Source organism: Drosophila yakuba, chromosome 3L (assembly GCF_016746365.2).
Source record: "Drosophila yakuba strain Tai18E2 chromosome 3L, Prin_Dyak_Tai18E2_2.1, whole genome shotgun sequence".
NCBI lineage: Eukaryota > Metazoa > Arthropoda > Insecta > Diptera > Drosophilidae > Drosophila > Drosophila yakuba.
Genome location: NC_052529.2, coordinates 2980587 through 3003858, shown reverse-complemented (window position 1 = coordinate 3003858; position 23272 = coordinate 2980587). Strand labels below are relative to the sequence as shown.

At 46.4% G+C, this 23272-nt stretch overlaps 7 protein-coding genes across 12 annotated transcripts; 3 read left to right on the top strand and 4 right to left on the bottom strand.

Annotated features, from left to right (window-relative positions):
- Nucleotides 1–35: 35 nt before the first annotated feature.
- Nucleotides 36–2383, top strand: LOC6532633 (signal recognition particle subunit SRP68). Its single transcript, XM_002093341.3, has 4 exons — nt 36–196; nt 305–654; nt 718–1380; nt 1439–2383. Exons 1-4 carry the CDS (start codon nt 97–99, stop codon nt 2141–2143), a joined length of 1818 nt encoding a protein of 605 aa, XP_002093377.1. The 5' UTR covers nt 36–96; the 3' UTR covers nt 2144–2383.
- LOC6532632 lies at nt 2364–4869 on the bottom strand. Its single transcript, XM_002093340.4, has 3 exons — nt 4322–4869; nt 3330–3619; nt 2364–3263 (listed from the first exon to the last, which is right to left on the bottom strand). Exons 1-3 carry the CDS (start codon nt 4608–4610, stop codon nt 2454–2456), a joined length of 1389 nt encoding a protein of 462 aa, XP_002093376.1. The 5' UTR covers nt 4611–4869; the 3' UTR covers nt 2364–2453.
- A 164-nt stretch (nt 4870–5033) lies between these two features.
- Nucleotides 5034–8164, top strand: LOC6532631. Its single transcript, XM_039374095.2, has 2 exons — nt 5034–6870; nt 7663–8164. The coding sequence occupies exon 2, from the start codon at nt 7669–7671 to the stop codon at nt 8047–8049; it is 381 nt and encodes a 126-aa protein (XP_039230029.1). The 5' UTR covers nt 5034–6870; nt 7663–7668; the 3' UTR covers nt 8050–8164.
- On the bottom strand, nt 8070–11050 carry LOC6532630 (N-acetylgalactosamine kinase). 4 transcript variants are annotated; one of them, XM_015194014.3, is made up of 8 exons: nt 10930–11040; nt 10404–10489; nt 10269–10293; nt 10038–10216; nt 9800–9973; nt 8880–9613; nt 8470–8674; nt 8070–8411 (listed from the first exon to the last, which is right to left on the bottom strand). In XM_015194014.3, the coding sequence occupies exons 4-8, from the start codon at nt 10208–10210 to the stop codon at nt 8225–8227; spliced, it is 1473 nt and encodes a 490-aa protein (XP_015049500.1). In that variant the 5' UTR covers nt 10211–10216; nt 10269–10293; nt 10404–10489; nt 10930–11040; the 3' UTR covers nt 8070–8224. The 4 variants fall into 4 exon arrangements, with proteins under 4 accessions (XP_015049500.1, XP_039230028.1, XP_015049499.1 ...); XM_039374094.2 differs by lacking the exon at nt 10269–10293; XM_015194013.3 differs by lacking the exons at nt 10269–10293; nt 10404–10489 and having other exon boundaries at nt 10930–11050.
- A 658-nt stretch (nt 11051–11708) lies between these two features.
- On the top strand, nt 11709–14147 carry LOC6532629 (protein phosphatase methylesterase 1). The gene is made up of 6 exons (XM_002093337.3): nt 11709–11950; nt 12032–12230; nt 12287–12396; nt 12770–13081; nt 13140–13364; nt 13423–14147. Exons 1-6 carry the CDS (start codon nt 11877–11879, stop codon nt 13730–13732), a joined length of 1230 nt encoding a protein of 409 aa, XP_002093373.1. The 5' UTR covers nt 11709–11876; the 3' UTR covers nt 13733–14147.
- On the bottom strand, nt 14106–15213 carry LOC6532628 (UPF0193 protein EVG1 homolog). Its single transcript, XM_002093336.4, has 3 exons — nt 14888–15213; nt 14440–14811; nt 14106–14377 (listed from the first exon to the last, which is right to left on the bottom strand). Exons 1-3 carry the CDS (start codon nt 15090–15092, stop codon nt 14202–14204), a joined length of 753 nt encoding a protein of 250 aa, XP_002093372.1. The 5' UTR covers nt 15093–15213; the 3' UTR covers nt 14106–14201.
- A 279-nt stretch (nt 15214–15492) lies between these two features.
- LOC6532627 (protein Smaug) lies at nt 15493–23162 on the bottom strand. Of its 3 annotated transcripts, XM_002093335.4 has the most exons (4): nt 21829–22106; nt 18072–20538; nt 17421–18009; nt 15493–16507 (listed from the first exon to the last, which is right to left on the bottom strand). In XM_002093335.4, exons 2-4 carry the CDS (start codon nt 20438–20440, stop codon nt 16466–16468), a joined length of 3000 nt encoding a protein of 999 aa, XP_002093371.1. In that variant the 5' UTR covers nt 20441–20538; nt 21829–22106; the 3' UTR covers nt 15493–16465. The 3 variants fall into 3 exon arrangements, with proteins under 3 accessions (XP_002093371.1, XP_015049497.1, XP_015049498.1); XM_015194011.3 differs by lacking the exon at nt 21829–22106 and adding an exon at nt 22709–23162 and having other exon boundaries at nt 16419–18009; XM_015194012.3 differs by having other exon boundaries at nt 16419–18009; nt 21829–22111.
- Between the last annotated feature and the right edge of the window lie 110 nt (nt 23163–23272).

Sequence of the window (23272 nt, the reverse complement as noted above, 5' to 3'; positions counted from 1 at the left end):
TCACAATAATACCGATAATTTGGTGTTTTTCACAATCCAATGGGCTTGCCATCACTAATTTTTACACGTCGTTGATTTGTGTGGACTGCTAAGAAAATGGTCGTCCAAGAGGATAATCCGAATACTGGGGACGTTCAGGAGAAGACGGAGAGTGCTCCGGTGGCAGCAGAGCCGCCCAAGATCTTTACGGTTGAAAGTAAGTGGCCCAGTCGGCTCCATCCCATTGCCAGGTGGCCCAGACGACCAGCACCCTTTAACCTAAAAGTCTGTATGCTAATGCTCTGAACTTTCACTCTCGCTGCAGTTCTGCACCAGATTAAGGATGCCCAGCAGCAGCACGGTCTACGCCACGGCGATTTCCAGAGGTACCGCGGATACTGCACCCGCCGCATCCGTCGATTGAGGAAGGCCCTGAAATATCCCCAGGGCGACAAGCGGCACTTCAAGAGACGCGATGTGACCATTGGCCAGTTGACCGGCAAGAAGGCGGACGAGCGTTTCATCCACATCCCATTGATTAGCGCCGAACGGGCCTGGGCGTATGCCATGCAGCTCAAGCAGGAGTCCAATACGGAGCCGCGAAAGCGTTTCCATCTGGTCAACAAGCTGCGCAGGGCCTGCTTCTATGCCCTTCAACTCCAGGAGTTGTGTAATGTAAGCTCCAGCTTCACTGTTATATTTTATATATATTGATCTTAATTCATGATTTTCTTGTAGACGGAGGCTTTCGATGCGCGCACTAAACTAGAGTGCGAGGCCTATGTTGCTTGGATGCACGGAACCCTGCATTTTGAGTTGCAGCTATGGAAAACCGCTGGCGAGCACCTAAAGCGCGCCCAGGTGGTGTACGAAAACTTGGGCAAGGCACTGCCCGAAGATGAACAGGAGCTTTACCGCGCCAAGGTTAATGAATTTACGCCCAATCTGCGCTACTGCGCATACAACATCAGCGGTGGTGCCAGTGGCGGCAAGATCGACGAGATCCTGGAGCTGCGCGCCCAGGGAGTGCTGGAGAATCTTGATGTACTGGTCAGCCAGACGAAGACGGAGAGCAGCGAGGGCTTGCAGACGATCGACTGGCGCGGTCGCAAGGTCACCGTGCGTCCGGAGAAGGTGCGTTTGTTCCTGCTCAGTGCCCAGGAGTTGGACAAGTCGCTGGCCAAGACCACCAAGCAGGATGCGAAGATAGAATTGATTGAACGCATTTTGATGGACTGCAAGGATGCCATCCAAGCCGTTCGCGACGAAATCAAGCAGGATCCCAAGCTGCGTTCGTTAACCACAGGACAGACCGTATCCGGCGTGCAATATCTTCTAGCGTATTTAAGCTATATTCGCCATAGCCGTACACTACAGCGTAATCTTTGCCTAGTGGAGCAGGTAGGCTTGTACAAATATTGGTATTTTGTAAACTTACTCATCCATTTTTCCTCATCAGGCTAAGCTCAACTTCGACGATCCCAACCAGCAGTCCCAGCAAAATGTGGGTGACGGCAAACGCGTTCGACCCCAGGATTTGGCCCGTCTGTACGAGATCATCCTGCAGAACGTGACCGAAATGCAGCAGATTTCTGGCTTGGAGGACGACGCCAAGTACCAGAGCGAGGTGGAAAACCTGGCCATCACCTTCAAGGCCTTCCGCTGCTACTACATTGCGCTCACACTCATTGACATGAAGAAATGGAAAGAAGCCGTGGCGTTGTACGAACGCGCATCTAACTACGCCACCGAGGCGCTGAAAGGCAAGACCAGTCCGGAGTTTCAGCTGGAGGAGGAACTCAAAAAGGTCGTGTCCACCATTGACGGTTGCAAGTTCTCCGCCCACGCATACAGTGTGCTGGAGGAAGACAACAGTGAGGAGGCCGGAACCACCACCAAGTCGCAGAAGACCACAAAACCTTTGTATGAGCGTTTGTCGCTCTACAAGGAGGATCAGTCACTGCACACCAAGACACCCAACGTGTTCAAGCTCACCCCTGACATGGAACCCATACCCTGCAAACCGCTTTTCTTCGACCTGGCCATGAACTACGTGGAGCTACCCTCGCTGGAGGACAAACTGGAATCGCCCGGCAAGAAAGGACCCTCCATTACCGGCTTTGTCAAGGGATTCCTTGGATGGGGCGGCGGCGGAAACAAGTGAAACTGTTAGTAGCCACTACGACGCACTCTTCTGGAATTCCACGCATCCATGTTGCACTTATAAAGCCTTCAGATCCATGTCCACGCTGAGGTATGTCCGTTGTCTTTTATAAGTTATTTGTTTTGGCTTTTACCCCCGCCAGATTTGTTTTTTCTACGAAACTTTTGTAAGTTACAAATTGAACAACTATTCGGTAATAAAGGAACCTTTAAGAGAGAGCTATAGTTTCTCGAGGGCAAATCTAGCGTCTATTTTTTGCGAACACTAAAGTTAATAAGTTAAATCTAATACTACATTACTATGAATACTCTTACATCGTTTCCTTTTGCATGTGGAGATAGCCGAGTTCGTAGAATTCCATCACCAACTCCCGTATGCGCATATGGTACTCGGAAGTGAGCGTCTGCGTGCACTTGATCTCCTTGCCCGTGAGATTCTGCTCACTCATCACGTCCAGATTGGGTATATTATTCGGATCGAAGGTTACAGCTGGTAGAATCCACATGCCGATGGCCAGTCCATAGTGCACCTGACGCACATAATCCGAACTGAGACGCTGCAATGAGAATGCTTCACATAGCTCTTCCAGCCTCTCCGCAGCGGTTGTATCCTCCAGCTGGTGGCGTAGTTCCTCACCCAGAGCCTCCGAGTAGGCGGCCAGCAGGGTGTCCGTGTGCACATCCCGCAGTGGCCTTCTCGTGCTGGTGTAAATGAAGTGGAGAATGTCGAAGACAGGCGACGACTTGCGCATGGCCTGCAGGTCGAAGAAGATCACCTCCTCTGGCTCAGAACGGAACATAATGTTGTTAACCCAAAGGTCACCATGGCAGATCACACTGTTTGGAGCCGCCGCAGTGGCATTAATCTCGTGCTTTAGTTTTGCAAATAGATCGGAACGCAGTTCCTTGAGCAAACGAATGGGCGTGGTCAAGCAGTCGTCTGCATTGGCGCCGTCTAGACTTTCCAGTGCCTGCTGCACGGAGGTGTCCAGAATGGTGGCATAAAAGTCCGTCGCCTCATCGCAGTAGACAATCTCTTGCAGATGCTCAGCATGATAGGTGAATGTAGAGGACTCCAGTTCTTGAGCGGCTAGCGAGGCAGCATGGAATTGTGCAAGTTTCTGCAAATAGTTGACACTAAATAACTATGGCTTGCAGACTATGTGTACATTCTTTCACTCACTTACCTTCATCACTAGAAGACAGTCGCTCAGTTCCAAGCCCGCCAGACGATCCTTCATGCGAAAACCCAACGCTTTGAGGTCCTGAAGCACAATGATGGGCTCGCCACCTTCCGGATCCCGCCGATCCTGACTCTCCGCAATGTGGCACACGGGGAACAGCTGGTGGCGACTGTGGGCTGCCAACAGCGGCGCCAAATGCCGGTAGGCATTGATCTCGTTGCTGAAGGCCTCCTCGCAACGGTAGAGCTGCCGGCGCGAAAGGCTCGCAATCTGCCGCTTCACAATGACCGTGACTAAGCAGAAAAAGTTGAAACAAAATACATAGTTCAAAAGCTAAATAATTCAGCGTTCTTTCCACAAGGATTCATGTATTAAATCAACAAAGAGATGTGTTATCTGAACAATGTTGTCTGCAAGAGAGGGGGGAGTGAAGGGTGGAGGAAATGCCGAGCAAAACAAACTGTGAGAGCGGCTGGGGCGAACAGCTGACTTTTGTTTACGTCGCCAGCTAAATTTGTTATTTATGAATGAACTGCGCTGGCCTTGCGTGCGTGAGAGCGAAGTGGCGACTCTTGTTCGCTCTCTCTCTCTCTCTCTCTCTCTCTACCGCGAGCTTGCGAGTGTGTGAGTGTGCGTGCTGACCTTTAGCAAATCTATATTACGTATACGCCTGGGTGTATGGGTGCAATGCATTTAGAATGCGCGTAACAAGGTCAACCCACTCGACGCCGCCGCTCAGCGGGCAAACATTTGAGCTAATATCGCTGCAATTAAGGTTTGAACTGGATTATACTCTATATTATTCGTACGCTTTACTTAATAACTACAAGTACGCATAATATTTCAACAGCTCACCAACGTATCAGCGTCGACTTAATAACAATTTGAAACAACTTTTTTCAAACAATGAACAATGTGTACTATCTCTAATTCAAACTAGATTGCAGGGTATTGAAAAAAAATCAATGGCGCCCAGTGTTCATAAACTATTTTACCGATTTCACTGCCAGCCAGCTCCGGATCCTGATCCTTTCCTGCCGCTGCCGCCTGCGTGATGGTTACACGCTTCACCACGGACATGTAGTTGTCGCCGCTGCTGCTGCCCGCGGAGCACGCGATGTGGGCAATGCTAAAGGACACCAGTTTACTGTGGCTGAACAGTTGGCGCAGGTGCTCCGCGTTCTCCTCGTATTGATTGGTGCCCTCATAGCCACCGGCCGAATTCACGGTCAGTGCCAAGCCGCCATGCGAAGGACCTGCAGTTGGGGCCGCTGCCAAAGCCATGCTATGCACTTCACTTGGCTGAGGAATGATGAGGAATGGTTCGTGTTGGAGGGCTGCTGCCAAATCGTTTGCTAGAAGTTGGTTTCTGCCACTGCAGCATTTTTTCTTTCTAGCACTGACACAAATTCGAATTGAGTGCAGGTCAGTTTTTTTTCCGTAATTATTATACAATTTCCGCTGGCCAAAAAGATTGATTATAGCACACCTATGCGAAACGTGTGCGAAATGTGCCGCAAACCAACCGCCCGCCAAACTGCCAAACGTCGACTGCCAGTCCAAGTGCAATGGAAACCCACTAGAGAGCCCCAAATAGCAGTGAGAATTGCGACGAGAACCCGCCGAGAAGGAGAATCAACAATGCGCTCAATTCGCTCGGCCCGTCGTTCAGTTCTAAAATTGAAATTGCATTTTGAAAGCCGGTAGGAGGTGGCGGCAGGCTGACTCTCGTTCAGGGTCACCGCAATGCACTTTCACTCGACTCGGATTCGGACTCGGGTGCGTATACTTAATGCGCCGCCCCGCCAAAGCGGATGTTGCTCATACGCCGCGTCGGCCGAGAGTCGTTTGCATTGGCCCACCAATTCGTGCACTTGAAATTGCATTGGCCGTCCTTGGCGGGCACTGCGTGTGGGTCGAGGCAATGCGCATAAAAATTAAGCGAAAAGCAAATACTTATGTATGTAATAAAAGGGGTTCGTTTTTTGGAAGCATCCACAGTACTGCCTCTGTAAATAGAAAACATCAGTGGCTTGTCATAAAGTCATTGCTTAAAAATAACATATAACACTTATAAAAGACTTCAAATAGTTGGTTTAGGTTTAAATGCTTTAACTTTATTCTATTTTGTAAAATGTTGATTTGGGAATAAGACCTTTTTGAAACCATGATTATGAGATGTGAACAGCAAGTCCCACGATAAATATGAATTCATAATTTCTACAAATCACCATCTTACGTACAATCACAGAGTTCCGCTGAATTTTTGGTCGCCTAGCTGCAGACAAAGCCTAATAAAGTTCAAAGACCAAGCTCATTAACTTTGGCCGCAGTCAACAATGCAGGGGCCAGGCAATTTGTTTATTTAATATGCATCTACAAAGCCGCTAAATGGCCATTAATTAAATATCAAATCTGCCACGGCCAATAAATGCGAGACCACTCCCAGAGAGACGATTGGAGCTCGAAAGCCAAACAATGTACCATAAATACCAATCGCAGGCCAAACTATGTACATATGTAGATACGCACCTGAGATCGGGAAAGTTCAAGGCTGCCATCCGGCGCAAGTGATTATGGCAATTCCAATCCAGTACAGGCAACTCCGGGGTAATGCTTCCGCCTAAGCTGATCGGTTGAATAACCCCAGATATATCATATACATATGTATGCTGGCCCGACACCCGTGGCAAATTAGGGTCAAACATGTGCAGCCAGCGAGCTCGGCTCAGTCAGCATTCAGCATTAAATTCAGGGTCAATCGGCACTTTCAAAATCGCACACAGCTCGGATTGAGTCGGACATGGATTCTGAGCAATCTTGTCAATCAATGTAATCGCCGTACTACCTTTACAGTGCACGAAATTTGGCATTCATTGTAAGAATCTAAAATATGTTTAATTCTGCAAAAAGTCAACAAGCAAGCTGAAAATTATTATTAAGTATTTATTTATTTATGTGATTAATAACCTCTGAATAATGTAAAACCAATTGCGTTATTAGTTCGCAGAGCCATTGTTTTTCCGAGTACACATATGTATTTGGTGTATGTTGCACGTAGATATATATCTGTGCGACTTTTGCCATGCGTAACGCTGCCGGCTGGCAATCCGACCTTTTTTGGGGGGCACTTTTATGGAGCATGAGAAACGGAGACAGATATCATTGCTTTTAATTGCCCGATCTGAGCGCCTAGGCCTAGGTCAGTCTGTACCAGATTGCAGTCCCTGCCCCCACTTCACTTCATTCCACTCTTCACTCCACTCCATTGCGACCATAATTAATTTAATAAAATGTAAAGCAGCCTGGTCGGAAAAAACTTGACTCATTCTCGGCGCTCAGAAGCGACGTTGAGCGGTATTCGAAAATCGGTTGACTCACAAACTTGAGTTCAACTCGTTTCTGTGGCATTCAACGGCAAGCGAATAAAAGTTCGCCGTCTCGATATTCTATGATCAGTTTACAGTCTCAACTTCACCCAGGTGTTCCAGTTTCAGTTTCGTTTGTCGAGGATTAGCCCCTGATATACAAGTCCATATCAAAGGTGTGTGTGCTGTGCGAGTGGGTGCTGTTGGAGAACCCAAATCCAATTCGGTTGTGTGGGATCGTAACCTTGACTTTGGCTGAATCAACGTATCAATTTGGACTTGGAATATGTAAATGCATTTAATGGCGCATAATAAAAATGCAAGTACAGTGGCTGTGATCATTAAAAACTAGAAAGAATTAGAAAGTGTATGATATCAAACGAATGTCACCTTTTCAAGGTGATTTCATCAGGGTTTCAAAATAACCCATGATTTGCATAGGTTTCATTTCTTATGTTTTTTTTAATAATAAATTTCAATATATCTTTAAGCCCCATTTGAGTTTCATGATTAATTTGTAAAGCGGAAATTATCATTTAAATTGAATAAATTTATTATTAAAATCCAAGATGAGTCCCAAAGAGACCACTGTACTTATATCTCAAGCTGCGATTGCTTTGTTGAGACCAAATTGGAGCACTCTACGCTTGACAAATAAAGCTCGCCATTTAGTTCGCGGCCAGTCCAATTCTTATCAATAAAAAAGCCAGTTTCAGTTGCAAAAAAAAGTTCACGGATTAGCAACTGTAACAGTTTGAGCCAAGATCTCCGCGTTGCCCACTACTCCATTGGCCATTGGCCATATGCGATAATTGATTTTCCCGTACATAATTTATGACGCACGAAACTGACAGCCGACTTGTAGATTAAAAACTGCCACTGACCAGCGGCAATAAATCTGTCCGTATCGCTTTATTAGAACGTTGGACAATAATGCCAGCTCCTGCTCCTTTTCTCCCCTCCCGCAGCCAATCATGCCGACCGCCTGCCAAGTAACGCTGCTCGCTGGATGCCTGCTTCTGGCCATGGGTTCGATTCGGGCCCAATTCTTCTACCACCAGGCGCTGGGTCTGCCGGTTGCGCACGCTTACGAGCCGGCCAACCAGTACCAGGGATATGCCACAGCCGATGCCCATCCCTCGGTGGTGCGAAATGCCCAGTGGGAGTCGGAGTTGCCGGCTGAGCTGTCGAAGAGTGCGCGGTTCTACAATGATCCCGTGATCGCCGCCAACCTGGCCAAGGAATCTCTGCTTACCAAGAAGGAAATGGCGGTGGTGCATCGCGAGGCTGAGAAAATTCCGCGCGAGCAGGTGTACAAGCTCTTCAAGAACGCCGGCTACCTGAGTAGCAGATAGAACTCACGAAGCCAAATGAGTTCCGTTCCCCACGTGCCTTGTTGTATTTTAGCTCGTAAATTGTTAATATATTGTACATAGTACTATACATATTAAATGTTTTTTCTAAAAATGACCGTTGGATTACAGTGACTGATTTTGGTATAAAAGTTGGATTAATATGCTAGAGAAGCGTTCATTGTATATACAACTCGGCTCCGTTTCCTGGGAGTGTGGCAAAGACCACTTCGCTGAAGTTGTTGGGCTGATGACGCTCCAGGAGATGGCTTGGCAGTTGAGCGTAGTAATCGCGCTTCAAAGCCGTTATGTACTCATCAGCTGCTTCTACGGAATCGCACATGGCCACTATACAACCGCCCCAACTGAAAAAAACAACATTTGATTAAGTGTAGAGTGCCACTAGGATATCAGCTTTCTTACCCTGCTCCTGTGACGCGAGCGCTAACGTTCTGCTGGTTCGATATGGCAATCAGGCGCTCCACATCCGGATGAGAGCATTCGTATAGCTCCCTCAAACTCTCGTGGGATTGCCGCATAAGTTCACCCAGCTGTTTGGCACCTTCCTTGTTGGCTCCGCCGGCCAGTTCCTCACAAATTCTCCTGAATTTGGCCACGCGACCGGATTCTGTAAGGCGGAAACCATGTTACAAGCTTGAAAACTGATCTGGTAATTCAATATTATTTGCTAAGATCTGACGTTTTTCAGACAACAAATGAATGTCAACGTCTTATTAATGGAGCGTAATTACTCATTTGGTTATCAATAAACTTAACGTACATGCAATATTTCAGATTAAATCTGAAATCCTGATTGTAAATGATTAACCTACCCTGAATAACATGCAGAGCACGTTGACGCAGCTTGAACTGCTCCATGTGCCGAGTGTTGGCGGATAGGAACTTGGTTTCCAGTTCCTGCTCGGTGACTCCCAGCTCCTTGCAGATATCCGCTCGCGTGTAGTTGCTCTGCGTCAAGTTGTCCTTAATTAACTTCTCGAATGTCGCGTTATCCATGTGGCACGCCTCCTCCAGATCGATGAAGCGCACACTGTCCTCCCAGTTGATCAGACCCTTGCGCTTGGCCAGCCATCTAGTGGCCAGCCGGCATTCCACCACTCGTTCATTGTAGTCCGACGAAGCAGCCTTGTTCTTTTGCGCCAGACTGTTGGCCACAACGAAGCACTTGCCCGCTGGCAAAGTCACCGGAGTGCCCTTCAGCTTGGGATGGAACTCGATGTGATGGGCGCAGCCAACTCTGCCCAAATAGGCTATAGCCTGATCCATACCACCACTGTGCGTGCCAATATACTGCTCACACATGGCCGAAATGGAAGCCAGCTCCCTGCGATCTAGTTTCTTGCCCTGGACGTGGGCGGTGGCCAGCACAGCGGAGCTGACCATGGCACTCGAACTGGAGAGTCCTGCCGCCAAGGGCACATTGCCGTCCACAGCAATGCGCATTCCTATGGGCTTCCACTGGCTGCCTAGACTCTCCTGTATTCCTTTGATGCCGCACAAGAAGTAGTTGTACCAAGCGGGTCCACCACTTTTCGGAAGCTCGATTCTAAAATGACAAAAAAGGAATACTATTGAAATTCCAAAATATAAGAATAATGCTACATATTTGTTGGAGTTATCAATACTAATTCCGTATAGATAACGCTTTCAAGCTGACATTGTTATTATAACAAATTAAATGGAATATTGCTAGTGTTTGAGGCCGGTAATTATCAGTTCATGATTCACCCACCTGAGCGTTTTGAGATCCGCATCGTAGCCCGTAAACTTAGCTTCCTCGAGATTTCTGAGCTGCAGTTGGCTATCACTCGGATTCTTGGCCACTGCCAGGAAAATGCTTTGGCTTACAGCCATGGGTAACACCGAATAGCCGCAGTAGTCCACATGCTCGCCAATGATGTTGACCCTACGGTCAGAGGAGATATCATCAATAAGGGACTTAAGTGGGCACCATCCGTGGGAATGCTTACCTTCCAGGAACGCGAACGATAAACTCTGGATCCGCTCCGAATTGCCGCTTGAAAAAGGCGCTCAATTGCTGCACGCGCTCGTAAATCTTGGATTCCGGCTGGAGCTTCTGCTGGGCCACGATCTCAATGCCGGCACCCAAGACCTGGGCGGTTCCGTTCCCGTTGGCAGTCATGTTCACCTGCGGGCGGGCGAAACATTAATAATGGCCATTATTTTCGCAGTCGACGAACCGTAAACGTGTCGCAACTCGTTAATCTAAATTTATGGGCAAAAACAAATTTACATACGTAAACAAATAGCCGAAGCAAGGGAAAAACAATTGCACCTGTGTTGTGCAAAAAAATGAGCTTATCAACCCATCTCACCTTATCAATATGTCCAAACAGCTATTAGCACACAAAGTGATGTACTAACATTCCGGTTATCAGTTGGGGAAACGGCGTCAGAGTCACTAAAACATTAGATTGACGCCAATTTGACCGCTTAATTGGGCAAAAAACAAGTGCAAAAGTGCAATTTCTGCCGGCAAATGAAAAGGAAGGGCGTGCGGGAGCGAGAGGGCCATAGCCAACAGCTGTTATTTGGGAGTTGCCAGGTTTGCAAAAGCCGTAACTCTTCAAATGCGCAATGGATGCAGATTTTATTTTGTATAGTTATCTATAATTGTCTATATTTATTTATACCGGGCCGAGTGCTAAAAAACTGTAAATCATTTCCTGATACAAGTTAATGCCGCATATTATAAATAGAACATTTAAAACGAACATGACTTTCATCTTATCTTGAAACCACAAACTTAACCTGTATTGAGTTTACCTTCTGTTTACATTCCAGAATAAACAAAGATATAAAGGATAAAGTAACGATTTTCACACTATTGCCGATACATACCCAACAATGTCTTATCTTTCTCCGTTTGAGGTCAAAATAACTTGGGGCTGTCTTATCAGAGAGGAGTTCTAGTTTTCGGTGTGAGCACGTCGCGTTCCATCAAGCAACTGAGCAATCCGGCCCGTGCCGTTTCCGTTTTTGCTTAGTCCGGAATACTACGAGCACTACAGTGGTACTTCCTTATCAGGAAGCACACATGTAGATGTACTTAAACATGTATGCTCAGTCTAAGATTCTCGGAGAACTCTTAAGAAACCTCATATTCCCAATTAGCGAGGTTGCACTGTGTGTATCAGTAGGAACTTGTTGAGAGCTTTGTTTGTTTATAAGTAGCTGTCTTTACCGTTAAATGGGTCAAACATCTTCATAAAATATGAATTCTTTCTTGTTTGCATTCTAAAAAACTGGTTTTCGAATTTCGTCTCCTCTTAAAGATGGTTTTGGCATCCACTTAACGAAAGGCCATTACCTTGCTTATTATTTTGCCATTATTGTGAAGTATTTACTTTGCTGATAAGGAGCAAGTGTTTTGTGGAGCCATGCACTTCCGTAGATAAACTTTTAAAATACATAAATAACTAAAATGTACAGACATTAAGATATACAAATCATAAACAATAAAGCCTATTCAATCAAGGTTTTGATCTTTTCATGTTTTATTGCAACAGCTAGAAATATTAGATTTGGAATTTGAAATGTTGACTGTTAAGTTTAGGCGTTGCCAGACAAGGGCATTGCCAAATAAAGCTCTTGAAACAGGGCTGCCATCTGGCGTCAGTGTCGGTTTTCTCGCTCACGGTCACACTGCAATATATCATCGTTGGATTGGAACTATTTTTTTTGTTTTCGAAAACGGATATTTGCAAGAAACGACTGTGCGAATTACCACTTGCACCTGCACCGTAGCAGCACCACCTGTTGACCCCGCGGCGAGGACAATCGAATCAATGTCGAGTTTACAGCGCACGATGCTGAAGGGCAAGCTGCCACCCACAATTCCTGGCGGGCGCATTGGCAGAGCGTAAGTGCAGGGGAGATTCTGCGACTGGGGAATGGGGAGTACGCAATCTCTACCCAATTTGGCTAATTTCTCTAATTGCAGGGATTCGTTCAAGAAGTCGCGCATCCGCGACTACAAGCCGGGCATGTGGAACGAGTTCTTTGCGGAGAAGGAGGACGTCACGGTGGATGAGCATCGCACCTTCCGCATCTATCGCACCAAGCAGCCGGAGAAGCCGGGTCCAGTTCTCCTACTGCTCCACGGCGGTGGCTACTCGGCCCTCACCTGGGCACACTTCTGTGTGAGTAGTTCGCAAATATTCAATTGGTTAATCCTAATATGCATATCCAATTCAAGTCCGAGGTGACCAGCATGATCCACTGCCAGTGCCTGTGCATCGACTTGCGTGGTCATGGGGACAGCAAGGTGGACGACGAGGACGATCTCTCCGCGGATACGCTGGCTAAGTGAGTTTAATCCGACATCCCAGTAATAACTTTAACACCTCAGAGAAATTAAGCTTTAAAATATGTTTTATGGGCATTTTCCCATTGCTTACGTTTAAAAAATCAATATTTTTAATATTTTGTAGAGTAACTACTAGCAATTAACTTTTAACTCTATGAACGATCAGGCTAAACTTGCATAATCTTTTTATTTATAAAAATAGCGCACTGTACTTAAATGAGGTCGATCTATTTTATTTAAGAATGATTACTCAACTAAGTTATTGATTTAAAGTATTTTATTAGGCTCTTTTAATTTTTAGGAAATTATAGAACTTTAGAAACTATATATATTTGATAACATCTTAATTAATTGTTAACATATTCTGAACAGGGACATAGGAGACTTAATACTGAAGCTCTATCCCGAGGAAGTGCCGCAGCTTTTTGTGGTTGGCCACTCGATGGGCGGCGCCATCGCCGTTCACTTCGCCCACATGGCTCTGGTACCTAACTTGATTGGAATAACCGTCATCGATGTTGTGGAGGGCACTGCCATGGAAGCACTGGCCAGCATGCAGAGCTTTCTGCGCTCCCGTCCAAAGTACTTCCAGAGTATTCCGAATGCCATCGAGTGGTGCATCCGAAGCGGCCAAGTGCGCAATGTGGACAGCGCCAAAGTGTCCATGCCGGGACAGATAATCAAGTGAGTGGGACGGTCGAAATTGCCAGAAATATAATAATAAATCAATCCTCCCACGCAGCTGTACAACGAACAAACTGGCAACGAATGATCTGCCATTGCCCGATGATGTACTGGAGGAGGCCCACCACAACAGTATGTTTCCCAATCCGTTTAGCATTTCGGAGGATGAAGAATCGTCACCGCCGGGCGATGACGCCGCCGATGGCTCCTCAGATAGTGCCGCAGCTGGCGCGGATTTCAAGAAGCCCAACACGACCAAATCGACAACCGAAGCGGCCAAAAAGTATGTAGTCTACTTTTATTTTATGCAAATAACCCATTATTAATTGATTGTTTTTCAGTTACACCTGGCGCATTGATCTGTCCAAGTCGGAGAAGTACTGGGTGGGCTGGTTTTCGGGGCTGAGCGATAAGTTCCTCAACTTGCGCCTGCCCAAGCAACTGCTTCTCGCCAGCATCGATGGACTGGACCGCACCCTGACTGTTGGACAGATGCAGGGTCGCTTCCAGATGCAGGTTTTGGCCCGGTGCGGACATGCCGTACACGAGGACCGTCCACACGAGGTGGCTGAGGTGATAAGCGGCTACTTGATCCGGAATCGGTTTGCAGAAGCAGCCAGCGAGTTTCGGTGCCACATGCCGTCGTGCTAAACATAACCACCCCCTGAATCCGAGGTTGAGCACAAACTGAGGTCACAAAAGTCTATTTTTGAATGGAGGAGCATTACTCTGAACTTACAGATGAGTGCACACATATATATATATATATACAAAACGTAGTGCGTAGGTCCAGATATATACGGCCGTATATTCTATATACATATAAACTAATAATCCAGTAATTTATTCGGTACTTTTAATTAAACCACTTGAATTTTCAATATTGTACTTTATACTCATTTTGCCAAAATCTGAAGTCGAAAGTGCTTGCGTTTGGGCTTCTTGCATTGTTATAATGAGTGTGTATTAAATATGTGCCAGATCGAAGGAAAATTTAACGAAATCCAAATTATACGAATGCGAATAAGTTAAATAAAGCTATTTATTAATCGAGTGTTACCATAAATTCCCGTGAAATTCAAGTAAATCTGGGAACTTATTTAATAACAGGATAACACATTTAGTCCACGAAACGAAAGCCGCCATCGGACTTCATCTTCATCTTGGATTCCAGCGCCTGAATGCGACGCAGACGCTCGGAAATCTGGTCGCGAATCTCCGGGCGATACTTCTTGCCCTGGCCCATGGACTCCATTTCCGTCAACCACTCGGCACGCTCGTTGATTTGGTCCAAAACTGCAGGATCATCGCATTGCTATGTAAAATTATACTTCTATTTTAAAAATATTCCCACTTACGCTCATTTATGAGATCCTCCTCCGTCACCAGTTGCTCTTCACGTGGACGACGTCGCGGCTTGATCGCCGGATCCGGCAAATGCGTGCCGGCCATGGTGAACTGCAGCTGTGACTTGGCCTTCTCTCCCTGCATCCGGTTGTCCGCGGGCGGGCGGTAGTAACTCTGCTTGTAAGCTCCGCTCGCCTCGATCTGCCGTAGATTCTTGCGCTTGGCATTACGCGCCCGATCCAAAATGGCCAGTGTCTCCTTATCAGGATCGTTGTTGGTATTGGGACGCGGCGGTTCGGGAAGGGGCAATGGCTCGCCATTGCGCAGGCTCTCATCGATCTGCTTGCGTACCATCATCGACATTTTGGACTCCTTGACAAGCACTAAGTGGAAGGTTATCCGTACGTGAAGTGCAATTCGGAAAGCCTTAGATGTTCGACATGCCCAAAACCCACTTACATCGGATGAGATCAGCCGTCTCCTTGCTATATTGCACCTTGGCCGAGTGGAAGGCTCCAGCGCCGCCAGGAGGAATGCGCTCACTGGGCCACATGGGCAGCTTCTGCGAACTGGACGGACCGCCATCCGCTTCCGGTTCGTGGTGGGCCATCAGACCTCCGGGCAAGGCCTTGATCTGCACGTTGTTGAAGCGATGTCGGCTCATTCTGTAAAGCTAATAATTTTTGCTCCGGTAAAGTTTGGCTTGTATATACTATAGAAAATCGTTTCGACAATTTCGTTTTACGTGTTTGAAGGCTGGCCTCGGTATGAAGTTGTTTTACGGCGGACAACAAGAGTGGAGACGCATGGCAACCTGGGTTGTTAGGTAAACAGCATGGGTATTTTTAAATCTCGAAATAATTTATTGAAAATAAATATATGTAGGTATTGTATGTGTGTATATGTGTGGGTAGGTACACGCTTGGTTTATGCTCGCATTATGATAAGTTTGCGAACATTTAACTGACTTATGCACATTCGTCTACGAGTAGTTGCACTTTACAATAAACCATTCAGTTTGTGGATCGTTTTGAACTCGCTAAAGTTTGACAATTAGGTTTCGATTATTTTTGTATCCCAACTGGCCGTACAATAGGTTTTATTATTAAATAAAAGCATCAGCGATTTACAGTGTTGCGGTTGTTGATAACAAATTATGGAAATATCGACGAAAAATTATAAAACAAAAACATTTCCAACCAAGTTTTACACTTGCATTTGTTCGGTTTCATACATTTACAATTAGACTACACGTTTTTACGTTTTTTACGCTCTTAAGGTAAATATTTTTTGGCTGCCTTCTTTTTTCAGCTTGGCCCATCGTCGTTTTTTTTTTTGTTTGAACCTAAGCTTAGCGACATATATTTTTATATATAAATATATATAATGTTTAAAAAACAACTAAAACGTAACATATCGAGTGATTGGCTTGCCATTTACATGATAAACAATTGACTAAAGCAAACATAATAGTAATAGTAAAGATAGTCTAATCAATGACAATGGTGATCATGATCGGTATGCAATACATGCATGGGTTTGGCTTACGCTTAAATATACAAAATACAATATGTGGTTCCGATTCTCAAACACAAACAGTGAAACATTGAAACTCTTTTCTGTTAAAGTTTAGTCTAGTGGTAGTTTCCGCCTTTGCGATTTCCTCTGGTGCAGTTACGGTTCAGCAAATATGTTCCTTTTAATTTAAAATAAATTATGTGTACTTGTATATATAAACATATCCATTATGTGACTACTACTTCATTCAGCAAGCCTAGTTTTGATTCGCGCAAACAATTCTCAGCTCTCGTTTCTCAATTCTCACTTTTCAATTCCCTCTCCATCCAGCTTTCTTCCTTCTAGTTTTTTATAGTTGCGAAAAGTAATCTTAGTCAGTCTCATGGTCACGATGCAGAGTTCATTTTATAATTTTTTTTTTACTAGATAAACTTTTTTCGTCGTCGTTTAGATCGGGGTATTTCTATCATTTGGCGACGTTGTTGATAGTGAGTGAAATAGTCGATGTTGTGATTAGGGTTAGAACAGCGTAAAATGTTGATCAAATTTGGCCAAATTTTCCTAGGTGGAGAGAAGTTACTGTATTCTGTTGTTGCGATGTGTTTTTGTTGTGGGGCTTGGCTTGTTAGTTTAACTATATAAATGGCGACAACATTTACGAAACCTATACATTAATAACATTGACAGTAAGATGCCACGCCCCCGCTGACAGCTGACATGCAATTTCCGTCGGGGAGTGCAGCATGGGCTCTACAAGTCCATCGGCCAGCCGTTGGTCCTGCGAGCCCGAGTCAGTTGATCATATCTTTGGGGGCGCCTTGACACAGTTAATAAACTTAACATTTAAACAAACTATCGTCTTACTAACTAAAAACGATTATAGAACGGGATGTGAAAAGAGGCGCAGGATGGACAACTTGACGCGACACAAACATAGACACGAATCTTAAACATCTAGATATAAAAACATTTATGTTCGTTATGAAATCAAACTTCAAACACGGCTCAAAGCTAAGTGAACACAAAAACTGCTGGCAGCCTCAATCTAACGCCATTACGATGATTTTAAAACTCAGATAGCCCAGTATCTTGCTCAGTTCATTGCCTGTTCTGTCATTTGGCGACACAACGTTTCCAGCTGTTCTAGGCTTTTAAAGTCGTTCATCTTGTACTCGGTGACATGTGGCGACATGCCCAAGCTGACCAATGGTGACTGTGACAGGCAATGATCTACGGCACGGTTGTTGTTTTTGCTGCTTTGGTGACAAAGATTGTGGACACAGGCACCACCAGTTACACCACCACCATTGGAGCACAGACAGCTGCCACTGCCCACGGCGGCGGCAGCTGCTGCCAACAGTTGCAACTGTTGCTGATTAATCAAATTATTGTTCAGCATGCTGTTGTTATTATTGTTGTTGACCAGGAGCTGGGGCTGATCGTGCTGGTCCTGATTCTGGCTTGGATTACTAACCATCACAACTGCAGCCATTGTCTTCTTTGGTTGTTGCTCCACACTGGACACTCCTCCGCTAAGCTTTCTCTGCTGCTGCTGCTGCTGCGGCTGCTGGTTACGTTCCAATCCCAGGTTGTCGTTTGATCCGTTGTTGGTGAGTACTCCCTGACCGGGCTTAAAGATCATTTGCTGCGGTTGCTGCGGACCTCCGGTCACCAGAATAAGATTATTTAGCGACCGGCGATGCGATTGTGGTGGCGTCTGCTGAGGCAGCGCTGGAAAGTGATTGTGTTGCTGCAGCATCTGTTGCATCTGCTGGGCGTGATGGTGCGCCTTACTAGGCGGCGGCGGTGGTGGCTGCTGCTGGGGATTACCCATGAAGCTTGGGTACGAGGAGCTCTTGTACTGCGGCTGATGGGATGGACCCCCGCCATAGCCGTTGTAGTCAAACTGTGGCAGAGGCGGCGGAGGCTGCTGCGAATGATGGGGCAGCGGGTGTGGCAGGCAATTTAGCGAGAAGTTCAGCATGTCGTTGGAGTTTTTGCGGTTGTTAATTCTATCGTTGCTGCCATTTTTGGTATCGCATTTGCGAGTCTTACCATTCCATCTAAAGAACACAATACATTGTTACATAAGTTTTTACATTTTGGTCAGTATCCAAAAACTTACCTTGGCTTGTTAATGTTCCCATTATTTGGCCCAACACCGGCTGGCTTTACGTGATGCATTTTGGGAACCATGGAGATCTTCATCTTGGACAACTTAAACTTCAGGTCCTTGAGTTGACTGGCATGGTTCATGAATGCCTCGTTGTGGATAGAGCGGTCCAGAATCCACATAAGCACTCCCAACGTCTCGTCGTCCTGGGCGGCATACGGATCCTGCTGCAACGTATTGGTCACAATGTCGATGACCTTGAGAAAACGCAAACCAATGTTTTCCTCCGGTGGTCCCGGAGACTCCAGTGGCTTCATTGGTGTCAGCACAATGTTTGTTAGCTCCTCGACCGCCGTGCTCAGCTCCATTTGACCCGTTAGCAGATCTTGTTCTACCCGGTTAAGAATATTGGCCCGCTCCTTTAGCTTATCAATGCAAAGGGCAAGCTTGTGGGATGCGCCTTTGGTGACGCCAACACTCTGCAGAAAGTCCTCGGTGATCAAGAGCATCTCCTCATACGTCATGTTCTTGAACAGCTCGATGTACTTGTGCAGACGCAAGGACTTTAGCCAGAGTCCAATACCCGACATGCCCACGTTGCGCGTGTGGAACTTAATATAATTGGGCTTGAATTCATCCAGACGAGTATCGGAACCGCTGTTAATCAAGGCTCCGCGCTGATGCTCGATCGATAATGAAAAACTACGGGGCTTGTTGGCGAACTGTGCCAGGTTCTCCGTTGAATTGGAGCAGTTGTCATTGACCGTGATAACCGATGAGTTAGACGAGCTGGAACAGCTGGAGATCGTTTGTGTGGTGAGGCTGTTAGAGCGACGCGTCTTCAGGGCTGCAATCTTGCTGTCCAGGCTCCACCGGTTGATCTCTCCAAACTGATCGCCCACGTTACCCATAAGGATCGAGGCGTAGGGAGGAGGCTGAAGCAACTGCTGTTGAAGATTCGGCGGAGGTTGCGATCGATCCTCTACAGGATTTCCACCACTACGTCCACATAGACTACTGCTGGCCAGACTACAGGCCTCGCCCATGTCTGCTGTGACGGGGTCAAAATCGAGAATCTCCGTGCCATTCTTGCTAAATGACGTGTCATGATCGTCGCCACCACCGATTCCCAGCATTGAGCCTGCTCCGGCGACCACACCGTTGACAAGGGAAGAGCTGCCCTCCAGCGACAGGCCGAGGCTGTTCTGACTAGAAGCTAATTCGTTCAGGGTAATACCATTAAGATTATCACAGAGTGGATTAATCGACCCGCTGGAGCTGCCGCCTCCGCTGCCACGCCAATCACCGGCCAATTTGTTTTGCAATTGCTTGCTGGGCGGGGCGATCGTTTGCCAGTCGTTGGTGCGTGAGGAACGGCTACCGCTTGCGGGGCACATCGAGGATGAGGCCACCGACGAACAGGAGGCCGTCGAAGAGCTGGTCGCCGAAGAGGAACAGCTACCACTGCCTGTCGAGCTGCCACCAGCAACCAGTTGCGGCGAGGGCTGCAGGAAGTAACTGCGATTGGTCAGGCCCGCCGCAGCCGCTTGGATATGGTCCTCCAGGTGACGCAGCCAAATGTTGAGCGATCGTCTGTCCTCGCTGGTGATCGCCGGATGGATGAGTAGGTACGAGAAGATTTGCTGCACCAGCTCCGTGGGCACAATTTGCTGCATGGTGTCCTTCACGGCCACTGGGATAAGGGTCAGGTAGATAAGCTTGGCCTCATCATTTCCCGGCTTTAGCAGTGGCAGCATGTTGAGTACTTCATGCAGAATATCCTCCTTGCGGGCATACAGCTTACGCTCGTCACACTGCGCCGACGTGGTGATCTGGAAATCACTGCCGTAGCATGGCATTGAGTCCTTGTCGGACGACGAGGAGGACATGGCGTCGAGCAGGTCACATGGCTGGAACGTCTTGTAGGCGTTGAGTAGATTCTGCAGGTACACCGGATTGTTGGCATTGATGTCAATGACAACGCTGCTCAGATTGGTCTGCGATGTGCCCAGGTTCTGGGTCAGGTTGCTGTCGATGGAATACTGTAGAAACTTGAGGCTCGGGTAGCGCAGTCGCTTAAGCAGCGCATACATCACGACGGTTCGCTCGCAGTCGTTCCACTTCTCGAAGAGATTTGTCACTGTGGTCACCTGCTCGCAGAACAGCGCATTGGACGGCTGACTCTGGCTAGGATTTGCGTTAGAATTGGGATTGCCATTGGCGTATGTCGCCGTTGTCGTGGCTGTGGATGTGGCCTCCTTGTGGACTGCAGTAGGCGTTGATGTGGTTGGCTGCATCTCGTTGGATACACTGTTAGAGTTATTGGTTTGGCCGCTGATGCCGGAGGTCATCGCGTTGTCAGTTCCAGTTGCGTACTTCATCTCGTTGTTAGTTGCTTCTTGTTTTTTGGGGATATTGCCTATTATAATTTATGGTATTGTATTTGTTACGGCTTCTTTGTGGTTATTTGGTTGCGTTGCTGCAAGTAAAAAAAAAACGGGAAAGGATTAATAATTGAGCTTTTAAATTGTTTATGTTTAAAGAGTTGTTAGAGTTCGTTTAAAGCCTAGTTAATCCCGACTTGATAAGTTCCATAGGAAAATACCCCAATTCCGAACCACGTGATCCAATCAATCACTTCTCCCCTATTCCATGGATTTGTCGCCATTGCTCCACTCGGGATTAGAGTGCCGTGCAGCGATAATAAAATAAACTTTAAGCAGCAAATAACGTTCGAATTTAATCAAATCAGTTTTCGCTAATTTGTTAAATTTACAAGCGCAATGGCAACAACAATTATCTGTAATTGACGAATGGAAATTAGCATTTGCTTGGTCGGCTGGCTTATCAGGAAAGCAAATAAACAACCAACAAATATATAACACCTTCGATTCGCTTTGATGGCGCAAATGACGAGGGACGATAAATCAATAAAATAACAAACATTTCAAATACGAAATCGTTGATTTCGACTTGGCGTTCGGTTTTCGATTTCCGGGCGGGAAAGCAGAGCGGGGGCGAGAAGTTTGGTTAGGTTTTATTTTTTGCACAGTTTCGCACTTTTCATTTAGTTTCGTTTGCCATCGCTTGTGTGTGCCCATTTCGAATCTTGTTTCTTCTGCCGCCGTTGCTATTGTTGTTGTTATTATTGCTCTTACTCTGACGACTTTCTTCGATTTTTCTTGCCGTGTTTCAACTGTGTTTCCACAGTAAGCACCCAAAACATTGAACAAATCAAGTCTTGGAAACAATCTATGTTATTAAGAAAATCAAAATTTAGTGTGTCTTACTTAAATTTAAAGTAATTTTAAGAGTTCTTTGTCCCGGCTTTCAAAATCAAGTGTTGACTGTAATCTAATCCATGGGCAATGTAACTAACTGGGTAGTGGTACCAAACTTAAGTTTGTATGTGTGAGCAAGCTGTAAAACATAACGGACCCCAATTACTGCATTTACAGCACAGCTAATGCTTTGGAATTTACCGATGTTAACTTCTTTACTATTTAACGTAACGCTTTATATGAAATTTCACATTTTTCTGCAACTGAGAGAGAGAGCAAAAGAGCCGTTTGGCCCGCCTTGATCTAACGGTACTTGTGCATGCCCGGGTCGATCTTTGAGGTTATGCGTCACTGCAATTGCTGTTGTTTTCCAACCGGCTTGCAAAAACAACAAAAAAAAAAATGACCGAAGTTCAACAAACGCGACTGGAAGACTGCAAGCACACACACACACACACACGCACACGTACAGGATACTGGAAACTCACACGGTCTTATATATTTTCGTATTTTAGCTGCCCTTTTAGCAGTCACGATCACAGGCGCTTGGCATATTCCGAACGCATTTATTTACATATGTACGTTGCGAATAAATTTGATTAGATCTGCAAAATTGCAGAGGCAACCACAAAGAACAAAAGAATTGGTTTAGCAATGCGAAGCTCAGATGAAGACGAGACTGGACTGAACTGCACTGGAAGCTGCAGTGGGGAGCACCGCGGAGGAGAAGCGGCTGATGGCGAATGATTGGCGCTGGCGTCAGCGATTTAGAAAGAAAATGGTGGAGCTGCTGATGCAGCCGAGGCAGGCAGAGCGAAACGGGCGAAAGGAGCGCGCGCCTTTTTTTTCTGACAGCCCAAAGGAATGATGCTTCTGCTGATGCTGCTGTCAAGAAAATGGGGAGAGCACTCACTTACACGCACACACAGACGGAGACCTTGCTGCGCTCGTCGGCAGTGGTGTGTGTGCGAGTGAGAGTGACACACTGAGCAATGCACGGGCAAAATTGCGGTAAATTACATGAGAGAGCTCAGCATTACAGGGCATTTGGCACGCCCGTTCCCCTCCCTCTGACACACTCTCCTTTGCCTTTCAATTGTTTTCGTTTGCACTCACTTTCCGCTTTGCCGTCTTTTTCGTGCAGAGGCGTGGGGCTATCGTAGAGCGATGGAGAGGGGTAGGGGGCTCCTGCGGGGTAAGCGGGTTTTGTTGTTTCCACCACACACACACACAGGAGCTCACAGTACACAGAACACACAAGATTGGCCCCCAAAATCACGCCCCACCCACCCAGCCACGGTCGGCCAGACAACAAAAATATATAGCTACAGTGCGCTTGTGCCAAAATTCGTTCTATTTTTCAATTACCTTTTCGCCTTCTATTCGCCTGCTGCAAACCTTGAAATTATTTTCTGTTGCAATTCACAGTTTTGATTCGATCAGCACGAGAATCGAGCATATTTCGCTAATTTGATATGCTATCGGATCGTATGGGATCGCATCGCGTATTTATTAATTTATAATTTTCACCTTTGCTCGCGCGCGCGTGTGTGTGTGTTATGTGTGTTGGTGTGCGTATGTGTGTACTTTTTATTAGCACTTTTGGGCTTTAGCTTTTGTTGTTTTTGCTAAACCATTACTTTTTTTAGCCACACATTTCCTGGCGCTCACGCTCACAAACGCCCGATTACTGAGTACTGCGCACGGCTGCTGTTGCACTTGGTCGGATGCATGTTTTCGCCAGCTAATCCATTTTTTCAGCAATTAATTAATTATTTATTCACGCGAACGCAGCGTTGCTAGTGCTGGAACAAAAATCGATGTGTACCCGATACAGTCGATGTTTTTCGCAAGCAGTCATCGATTACTTTCTCTTGGAGATGGTTGCACACAGCTTGCCAATTTAGCTATATTCCCGTCATTGCGGGAAAA